This window comes from Pygoscelis adeliae, unplaced genomic scaffold, assembly GCF_000699105.1.
Source record: "Pygoscelis adeliae isolate BGI_AS28 unplaced genomic scaffold, ASM69910v1 Scaffold160, whole genome shotgun sequence".
Taxonomy (NCBI): Eukaryota; Metazoa; Chordata; class Aves; order Sphenisciformes; family Spheniscidae; genus Pygoscelis; species Pygoscelis adeliae.
Window position 1 is genome coordinate 3480780 of NW_008824035.1, and position 11196 is coordinate 3491975.

An 11196-nucleotide genomic window follows, 5' to 3' on the forward strand; every position below is an offset into this window, starting at 1 on the left:
TCAAATCCAAACATTTTCCTCTGATTACTGTGATGTAATTAGTTTTCCAATAAAATAAGAAATCTCGGTAAAACGGGGAAAAGACAAAAGGTCTGTTTTGAGAGTTTTTGTAGTAACTTTTTCTTCTCTTTGCCCATGCTGAACTGTCCCCATCTCAGTTGAAGCATAACTTGCCCATTTTTAACTTTCATTTTATTTTTAGGTATTTTTAGAGTTAAATTTAGTAATAAAGTATCAGAAATACAGGCCACAAAGATGATTAAGGGACCGGAACATCTTTCATATGAGGAGAGGCTGAGAGAGCTGGGACTGTTCAGCCTTGCAAAGAGAAATCTCAGGGGGATCTTATCAATGTGTATAAATATCTGATGTGCAGGAATGAAGAGGAGGGAGCCAGACTCTTCTCAATAGTGCCCAATGACAGGGCAAGAGGCAGGGGGCATAAATTAAAAAACATTAAATTCAATCTGAATGCAAGAAAAACACCTTTCTGTCTGTCTTTCAAATGCGTGAGGGTGTTCAAAACTGGAGCAAGTTGCCTAGAGAGGTTGTAGAATCACTGTCTGTGGAGATATTCAAAACTTGACTGGACACAGTCCTGGACAGACTGCTCTAGCTGACTCTGCTTGAGCAGGGGTGTTGGACTAGATGATCTCAAGAGGTCCCTTCCAACTGCAGCAATTCTTTGATTCTGTGAAGTCTTGAAAACAGTTGTCCTTAGTTTCCGAACCTGACTTGTTTTATTTTCTGTTGGAGTCTTGTGTAATGAATAAGATTTTCTACTTCAGACAGTTTTATGAAACCCGAAAAACCCCTCAGCATTACCGGATTTAAAGAAACTGCTAACCAGACAAGAGCAGCCATCTGATACCTTTTATTTTTAACAGCCTCAAGATATTCCAGATGGGCACCGTGCACCACCTCCGTTGGTTCAGCGTAGTAGTAGTACTCGCAGCATTGATACCCAAACGCCTGGTGGAGCAGACAGGGGTAGTAACAACAGCAGCCGCTCCCAGTCAGTATCTCCAACCTCATTTCTTACCATCTCTAACGAAGGTAGTGAAGAAAGTCCATGTTCTACAGATGATCTTCTTGCTGATTCCAGAGATAAAGGTACTGTGTTACTTTAAAAGTTCAACAATGCTAAACTTTAACTTATTGCTGTGTGCATGAACATGCAGTAAAAGAGGGGGTTTGTTTCCCACATCCATGGAGAAATGGTAGAACGCTTTTTCTTAAGTGATCTGTTTTTTCCAAATTGCTCCAAATACTGTGTGTATGCACACATATCTAGTGCTCTGTAATTGAAGCTGGATAGATGTGACTGAGGAATGTGCTTCCCAAACAAGTTTTTGTTTTTAAATAATAGATTCTTCAAGTACTTTAAGCAAGCTGAAGAAGCAAGAGTGTACAGCGACAGGTGGAACAGCAGAGTAGGCTAGTCCTGTTGCTTGTGTCAGGTATTTTCTATGGTCTCGTACAAAATGGGCAATCTTCCAGCATTTCATACATGCACCCGTAAAAGTTTGTGTTTGGGGTTTTTTAATTATTCTTTTTTACCAGAAATCTTCTTAGATATACTAGGAAAATTTTATAATTCAGCATAAACCTGTTCTGGTTTCTAATGAATATGGCCTCTGCTCATTTCTTTTGGCTAGATGGTGATGGCACAGGACCATAGATTCAGGTTTGCAGTTACAAACTGAGAGTGTCCAGGAATGAACAGAGATTGCAGAAGAGCCTGAAAATGATATAAGGAGAAATAGAAAGGAGGAAAGGGATTGAGATAAGAAAGCTTATTTGCAAGTGAAGACTTGGAGGAGAATGAAAATGTTTCTTAATTTTATAACATTGGTAATGAAGTGGGTTTCAATTTGGGGGCATTTAAAGATGGTTATTGGTGTGGGGTTTTTTATAGTTTGATGCATTTAAGTAATGAGATACTCTGTTCCTGCAGAGAATGGGAATAATTCTCCCTTGCCAAAATACGCTACCTCACCAAAACCCAACAACAGCTACATGTTCAAGCGTGAACCTCCAGAGGGCTGTGAAAAGGTGAAAGTCTTTGAGGAGAGCTTGTAAGTTGATCTTTACTACATAAGAAATAACATTCAACATTGAGAGTTACCCTTTGGTTTATTGATTCTGTGTCAGATCAAAATTATTAGTCCAGTTGCTAAAACCATGCTAATGGCCTGATCTCTGTTGTTTTGTGTGACTATATACTGGTATATATGTATGTATTTATTTTATTGCTGGAATTTTGTGTTAAAATCAAAATCTTGAGAGACTTTTTTTTTTTAAAACCAGCATAACTTGAGAGCGCTGTCTCTTACCTGGCAGATAGTGTGGGAGGAACTCAAATAATCAGGTACAGAGAGATGTAATAAAGTGTAATGCAGGTGCATCAGCTAATATATGTCACAGCTTGACAGGCACATCCAGTAATCTAGACTCGGAAGACCATATTCTTTTCAGCTACATCTATGTAGTTGTGAAACTTTTAGTGACAGAGGGGTGAATTTGACCCTGTGTATTTGATGCTTTGGTTATTCTGAAAAAACCAACTTTGTCATTTGGCAATATTCTGGGGGTTTTATGTTTTGTTATTTTTTTCAGTGGAGTTTTTATACCCTTATGTCACTTGGATGCAAGAATCTTAACCTATAGTTAAAAAATTCATTTTGTCACACAAGGAGTGTAACTTGGTTATAATTCTCTTAGGCCTATATTACCTCAACAATGCCATCTAGTATAAGTAGTAATTAAAAAAATCATAGCTGCCTTTGTGTATTTTCCATCTCTGATCTCTGCAAATGGATTTGGGGAGGTCTCTGTGGCCTCTCCATGGCAATGTGGAAAGGGTTACAGTAACTTAAGTTACCTGTCTCTATTTTAGAGTGTGTAAGCTATGTTGCCAACAGATCAGATAGTCTCTACTTGCTCCAAGAACATATTCTATTGTGATTTGACTTGCATTTGCATTTCATTTTGGATGTCCTTGCTGCATAGCTGTGGGACTGTTCTGCTGTAGAGTGAAACAGGCTTCTACAGAAGTTTTTACCTAGCTATGGCAGTTCTTAGACACTGCAGTCTCATGCAAAAATCTTTCTCACATCTGATACTTGCATTCCATTTGTACATGGAATACAAGTGTAACTCTTTAAAGCTCAACCTTTGTTTAACATTATTTCTATTTGAACTTTACAGCATTTTCATTTGGGGAAAAAATTATAAATGCGGCTGAATTTTCTGGACACTTGGAGAATCAGCTAACATGGAAATGTATCCTATTTCATGAACAGAATTGCTTTTCAGAGTACTGAAAGATTGGCTTGCTTGGCCTAGTAGAACGAAGATAGAAGTGCGTATGGCTGTCTTACAAACACATGGAGAGAGGGGGAGGTTATAGGCTAAAGGGCAATACTGGCAACAATTAAAAATTAGTATAAATTTCTAATGGTTATCTTCCAGCAGGGAAGAGAGGCTTTGGAATAGATTCCCATAGTATTGTCTTAAAGTAGAGTTAGACTAGCTTAGTAGATTTACATTGCAGGGTTAGAGATAGACACAGGCGATTGTTTTTTTTCTTAGCCACAACTTCCCTTCCAGCTCTGTCTTTCATAAAGCATGTCTCTGAGTTGGTTGAATTATATGCTGAGATTGCAAAACTGCAAGTCAGGATCTAAATGTGTGTTCCACACTTCCTTCCCAGGTTACAGGTACTTGATCATGAACGCCACTTCGGGAATACTACATTTTACTCTCTGCATTGAGTTTTTAAGATGGGCTCATCTTTTACAGAGATTCAGGCCACACTGAACATGCAAAGGAGGCACAAGTCTAGAAAAGAGGATCCCCCTATGATCATGAAGATATGCAATGTTAGGAACATTGCTACGCCAGCTTTCTTTCACAAGGCTTGCTATATAAAGAGTGTCTGTATGGGGCAGAACTTGTTGGGTTGTGAAGTTTCTGGAGAACGTGTTTGAGGATACTTTCTCATATATTGGATATGCCAGTTATTTTCTCATATATTGAATATGCCAGTTCATGGATAGGGTTTGTGACCTGCAACATGAAGTTAGTGTCGTCTTTGGGTTTGAAGATAGCCTGCCCTAAGAACATGCTGTTTATCTCGTAGTATATGTAAAGAAGCAGTTTAAACCGTCTTGCCGTTTGCTGTGTGGTGCGAGTGTCATGAAGGCATTATTGAGTAGCTGAAATACTTCAAGTTTAAACCTCAACCTCTCTCTGGTGATGTGTTCAGCAATACATACCTGCCATTGACAGAATTTGATTGTTCAATGTCATTTTAAAACTATTGTGTTAAAATTGTGTGTATTTTACTTCTAGGCCAAAGCCGTTGCATGAAATTCCAGCCTTCTACTGCCCTGACAAGAACAAAGTGAATTTCATTCCTAAAAGTGGCTCTGCTTTCTGTCTTGTCAGCATCCTCAAGCCACTTCTTCCCACACAGGATCTCACACTTAAGGGCACTACACACAGCCTGACTGTCTCCTCTGGCATGACGCCCAGTTTGTTACAGCCCATTTCTATGGCCTCCTTGTCTACAAACACAGATCAAGACAGGATCTCTCGTGGAACAAGTACAGTAATACCACAGACCTCTATACTCCAGCAATCGGGACATATTGAGGAAGCTGAAGGATAGATTTAGATTGTCTTGACATTTGTCTGGACAACTACTGGGAAAAAATTGGAACCAGTTGACTGGACTTTTCTGATCACACTATTTGCATTGTTTTAACAAGTTATGGCACTGTCATAATTGAACTGTTTGTATAATTGACAGTTTGGTAGCACATTGAGAAGTTCAGGAGGATGCAGCAGCTGATACTCTGTTGCACTTTCTGCTTATGAAGACTGGTTCTGTTTCTCTCCTGCTTTTTTAAACACTGGTGAAAACAAAGACTGTCATAATCCTTTGCTATTTAAAGGACCAGTTGTTGTGATGCTGTGTGTCCTTTGACTTTGTTTCCCATTAAGACCAACCAGCTGATCCCATTTACCATTGTAATCTGCAGAAGGAGGGGCAATCAGATGGTTTTGCAAGATGTCTTTTGTATGAAAATGTGTATTTTGTAACAAAAATTTGCCTTTTCTGGTGCGTAGCAGATGGTGTTTAGAAGACACTTTCCTGGTGACGATCCCCCCTCGCTTTTTTTTTGTATGGAAGGTTCTTTTTTACTTGGCTGTTTTACAGCTGCTGGGACCAAAGGATTGCTGAAGTATTTCAGCAGCCTCAAATTACGTGACCTTGCTGAACAGCCTCAGCCCTAAACAAAATAAGACAAGTTAATAAGTTTGAAACTTTTAAAACACAAGAGTATCCAAAAAGTAATGTTAGTATATAGTGTACACTTATTTGATATTGGAAGTTTGTGCTTCAGGTAAGTGACGTTCTTAAAACTCCTTCCTTCACAGAATTCCCACCAGTGTTGGTTTATTGGCTGTAAAATTGCATTTTACAGCACTTGCCCCGGTGTTGTTCTATTTGTCCATAGGATTTTTGTACAGGGGTGGGGAAAAAACATGTTATCCTCTTACTCAGTATACTTTCTTCCAGAAAATATGCCACTTGTCTCTTACAGGCTTGCTTGGCTACTTATGGAGTTAGTCAGCCTGAATCATCAATCACTCTTGGCACAAATTTGCTCTGACATGACTCATCACTGTATTATAGACCCCGGCCACATAATACTGAAATAGCTGTGCATGGTTTCCTCCCTTTTGTCATGGTGGTGCTTTGTGTGTCTGTTGAAGGTGATGGTTTGTCAGGCATGGTGTTCCACAGAAGTTTACAGCAGCAGATACGTTCTCCCTTTTTGACTCGCAACTTAGGCTGGCATGTAAAACAGAGGATTTTTTGATACCTGGTCTGTCCTGATATGCAGCAGTTCATGATTCCTTTGAAATTATAACAAAATATGAAAATGGGGGGGAAAGGCAATTGCAAACGGGAACTGTTCAGGAACTTCTGTGAGGTTTCTCATGTGTTCCTGCAGTGCATTACTTGGGTTTGAGTAAATACAATATAGGTATGCAAAAAACTGCAGTGACCTAAATACCAGTGTCATATCCACTTATAAAACAAGTTGACCTTGTACCTCTTTTACAGAGTTAAATTCAGTAATTTCAAAGTAAGTGTCATCATGGACAGTCTCTGGGTGTGAATTTTGGTCTGTTACACATGAGCAGTTCTCACTGGCTGGCGTATACGTAGCTTCCATGGATCAGTTGCATATTCAGGCCCCCTAATAACTACGTCTATTTAAAGATGATACTGCAAATATAACAATTTTGTTCAGTGCATAATATGCTAAATTTGGTTGCAAACATTTCACATAGGAGAAAAAAAAACCCTGCATACCTGTGCAGATAATGATCATAGTTTTGATGCACATTTACTGTTCCTTTACATCCTACGTAAATAACTGATAGCAATGTACTTTACTCAGCAAGTAAGTGTAAATCACACTAGCATGCACAAGTCCTGTATTCATAGTATAATGAACCCCTTTTTAAAACATCATGCAAAAATTCAGCAAATGAAAAATGTACCAGGAAGTATTAAAATATTAGACCTGTAAATTAGCAGACAAGCAGAATTTGGTTTACTATCTTTCTTCCCATCAATATAGATAGGATTGTGCAGATGGGACTAAAGAATTCTGTTTTGAAGTAACAGCTCTGATTTACACTGAAGAAGTTGTTGAGGGACAGAGTTTTAAAATAAGCGGCTTTGTGCATCAAATTTGTGTTATTTGGCCAGTTGATAATTCTTTTCTAGGTTTTGTGGATATTGATTAGTTTCTTCTGAAACAGTTACAGTGCAATTTGAAGTCTAAAATTTACTGCTTTAGATAAGTTTGTTTAAACCTGGTATGACTGGATTCATGGAAGATCAGATCATTCAGGTGAAGGAAGTGCTTGTCAGTCTGTTTTCTATTTCTGTAACAGTAGCATGTAAAGAGCTTCTCCATCAATGCCAAACTGCCTAGTGCTTTATCAGGAGATCTTAACTGAATGGTTAAGAACCAAAGGGCTAAAGTTAACAAATTGTCTTTATTACAGCCTTGAGACTTAACTGACTTCACCAAAACTGCATTCGGATGTTTGTTTTCATCACAGAGTGACTCTCCCAAATAGCAGTGGGCTTTCTTACCCTAGGACTTTCTTTTGCACCTGTTGTTGTAGTACCTGAGCATCTCTTTGGTAGTTTCCATTGTATGTTATTGGACAATGTACTGTACAAATTAGTGAGCTGCTCTGATAAAAACCAAATGTAAATGTGTGAGGTTTTTGCTTTTTTATAAAAACAAACTGCATTCAGGACAACATTCAGTCTTTTTTATATGCAGGACAACTCTACTATTGCCGTGGCAGCTCTACTTTATTATGAATCCACACTGAAGACTCAGAATTAAGAAAATATGACAGCACTTGTTCCGAGACCAGCTTTTACATGTGTGCATACAAAAATTAGCCTTAAACTTTTTATGTGCTGTCTTGTGCCATAGCAGAGCTGTTAGATAAAGTATTTAAACCAATTTCAAAATAGATTTGAGACTGCATGGAGCTTTTTAAAAATTCTTTTATGTATAGAGTGGGATATTCCGGTTTTTTGGGGGGTGACCCATGCATTACTCAAGCACAGTCTTACTGAAAGAGTTCGAGTTCTTTTGGCATACTTTAAATCCTAACTATGCATAGACCTAGTCAGTTCTTTGATTGCCTACTTTGTAGCTTAAGAAAAATTAAAGGTCTATTTTTATGCACAACTTGACAGACTTGATACTCTTGTTTTCTTGGTATTTTACACTTCTAGCCACACTTAAAGGCTGGTGGCAGTGTTCAGTAACACTGACAGTTGATTTTGAGATATACTAAATGGTGTTCCTCCAGTTGTAAATTGTACATAAGTCACAAGGAAGGAGGTCATTGTTGTAATGAAGGTCCGTGGTGGCAGCTGCGACTATTGGAATCCTTTTTTAAAAAACTCAAGGCAGAAGGGAAGAGTACTTCTTTGTTAAAGTTCAACCTGCTTCAGCTATTCTTTCCTTGCTTGGTGCCATAATCCTGTAGCAACAAATTTAAGTACTTGGAAAAGTAACACATAATATTTGAGTACATATATCTTGGAAAGAAATTCTTGGTTACACATACATATCCCAAGTGAGGAAAAAAGGGAGTGAAAATTAAATATTGCACACTATGGAAGTAAATGATTGCTGTGTTTGATTTACGTAAAGCAATAGCAGCTCTTAAAGTATGTTTGGTCTCAGGGCTATTTTTTGGTTTCTTCTAAAATACAATTTACTGGAATTCAGAATCTGAGATTGTTGGAAAACACTGAAGCTGAGCCTTTTGGGAAGGAAAAAAGTCATATCTATTAAGGTTTCTTCTGCCTCAGGCCTAACTTCTTGTTGCTTATTGAGTTTAATAGAATTCAGTGGTACAGCAATAATTCCTTGCTGAAGTATTATCTGTTCTCTCCTTGCCATCTCTGAAATGCTAACTGATGTCTTCACAGTAACTCACTGCCAGTGATGTCCATATTTCCTTGCTGAATGTTTCCTTGCTGAGTACCTGACAGCTTCTCTGTGAAACTGAGAGGGCGAAGGAGAATGCATAGAAAGTCATCAGAGACTTGCAGTTACAAAGATCAGTGCTGCAGGGTGACTTCTTAGGTATCTTGATTTCCATTTGACCCATTGTGCGCACGCGCACATACAGTCTGTGTAGGTCTGCTGCTTTTATCTTTATGGTTTGAGGCGGGACTGATATTTGTGAGAATCTTTCTTTTTATAGACAGACTTGCAGACCTCTTCTCATCCAGAACTCACGCGCGCTTACACGTATCTCCAAAGCAAAGCTTGTGTGTCATTCTTACTTGTTCTCATGAAACGAATACAACCTGCAAAAAAGACCCTTGACATAAAAGCATCCAAACGCTTGAGAATGTCAGGACTGTGCTTTCTCCATATAATTCCGTAGTTCAAGTGTGTGCCTTTCATCGAATGGTATAGCCTAAAGATGTTGTTATGGCTTAGACCCAAACCAGGTTGGCGTGTATTAAAGCAAAAATGTTAGCTCTTAGAAAAGGTAATAGAAGGTATGCCTTTCCTAACCTAGGGAGGTGAAAAGCACTGTGGAAGAATTGGTTTCGTTGTGATCAAAGGGTTCTTAGGGAATTGTTTTTCTAAACCTGGGTGTGCAGGAAAACAAGATGACCATTTATTGCAAATGTACCTGTATATTTTCTTGATATGAGTTTGTGAGTGTTCAGCAACTGTGAAAATCAGTTCTGCTCTTAGCATTTTGTTTATACAGAGAATGACCTAGATGCATTGTTTTGAAACACTTACTTGGCGCGTCAAGTCAAGTGGGGAGAGAATGTTAACTGTTCACAAGTGGTTTGTGAAATTCCAGTCCTGTACCCCAACTGAACTGCAACAGTCTTTTTCTGAATGCTCCAAATGTAAAGGGAGTCCTGTTACCACTTGCTTGATTTCATTGCATGTCATCAGTAAATACTTAAGGTATGGTCTTTGTTTTATAGTTCTTTGTTGGGATTTGTATTTGACTACAGAGACTTCTGTAGTGTTGACGGGTCTGTCTGAATTGCAGAAGAGGACTTGGCCTGATAACGCTGCAAGTTAAAATTTCTTACACAAATTCCTTTTGAAACAACTCTCTTTGGAAAATCTAGTAAGCTGAAAAAAAGAAAAACCTTTCTGGACACCTCACCCACCCTAATTGTCAATGTACTGATAGTTAAAGAAGAATATTGCTTGGCTTTATTCTAAATTATTTCATTTATTGAAATGTGCAGTCTTTGAGGGTAGCAGTCAAGGGGTGTCCAAAACTGCCATTGGATTTGCCTTTGTATAAAATTGGGCTGATACGTTTTCCTCTGTTACACTGTGATAACTTGTGGAGGTGTTCTTGCGTATGTTGTACTGGAAGGTTACTTGTTGCATGTAAGGCGATTTTTGCAAGCAAGAGGAATTCCACGGATGTTCTGCAAAAAGGGCCTGTTCTGAGGTGATGTACACTGGTGTAAAACTGGAGCAGCTCAACTAATTTCAATGGAATTCTTGATTTACACTAGTCTCTTTGCTATGTGTAGTTACGCCAGTACTATTTTGCACAATGTTATTTTGAATCTTGAGTTCTGACTTGTGAACTGTTTTACTGAAAACAGTGAAAATTTTACAAACGGCAATAGCGGAATGTTTTTGCGATTTTTTTTTTTTTAATTATTTTTTTGCCTAAAATAAAAAGTCATCACTTCGAGCTATGGGCTAATCTTGGATTTATTTTTAGTAGTGAGGGGTTTTGTGTGCTCTGACAGCCTGAAGATTTGCCTGAGGATTTACCCTGAGGGTAGTAGGCATTTACTTCAAATAAAGTAAGCACTTTTTACCCTTTTAGAGGAAATTCATCAGGGTGGAAATCTCCGATTAATCCATACCCTTATTCCTCCAGGCCATCCTCAGAATAGTCCTGAGAATCGGCCTTTCCCCATCTTCATCTGCAGTAGGTTTGGTCAGTTCCTGAGCACTTTACAATTCCACTGTTAGGGGAAGATGCCACAAGTCCTGGATTTTGGGAACAGAAGGCTTCAGCTTGTGTTCTCCTGGGAGTGAAGGTATGGGAATAGGACTGAGAAAAAAGACCTGAAGACCTGGATGCCTGCTGGTAGGTTCATACTGCTATTCAGTAGAATGCAACCGCTGAAGACTACCTGGGAAGGCACTTAGGCTGTTTGTTGAAATAGTCTCATATTCTACGTGTTTCTGTTCACTCAAAACAAGCTTCTTCATGAGCAGAATTTGGAGCCAGGGCTCCTTTACACTAGAAATAGTGAGCTAGATAAATTATGTATTTTGGGGTTTCTTGCTAGCTCTTGTATTAAAATTAAGTCTAATTTGTCTAAAAGGCTTGGAGCAATTCCCCTTCTGGAAAATGATTGTCAGCTATATTTCATTCCAGAATGAAGAGGGAGGTAGAAGACTTCCCTGAATCTTGAGGAATTGAAGGATTTCCACTGTGTACCCCTCAAAGCAGCACTGGCTTGTGCTTTTCCATCGGTGGAAAGGGTTGGGCCAATACATAGAATCAAAGAATAGTTTGGGTTGGAAGGGGCCTCTAAAGGCCATCTAGTCC

The 11196-nt window shown here is 38.7% G+C and overlaps 1 protein-coding gene across 1 annotated transcript in view; it reads left to right on the forward strand.

The window, feature by feature from the left end:
* FAM117B (family with sequence similarity 117, member B) overlaps positions 1-4908 on the forward strand; it is a 19825-nt gene extending 14917 nt beyond the window's left edge. The window contains exons 5-7 of the mRNA XM_009331932.1: positions 888-1113; positions 1958-2078; positions 4357-4908. Of these exons, the coding sequence (XP_009330207.1) occupies positions 888-1113; positions 1958-2078; positions 4357-4675 (666 nt within the window). The 3' untranslated portion in view covers positions 4676-4908. The remainder of the gene's footprint in view (positions 1-887; positions 1114-1957; positions 2079-4356) is intronic.
* The last annotated feature ends 6288 nt before the right edge of the window (positions 4909-11196 follow it).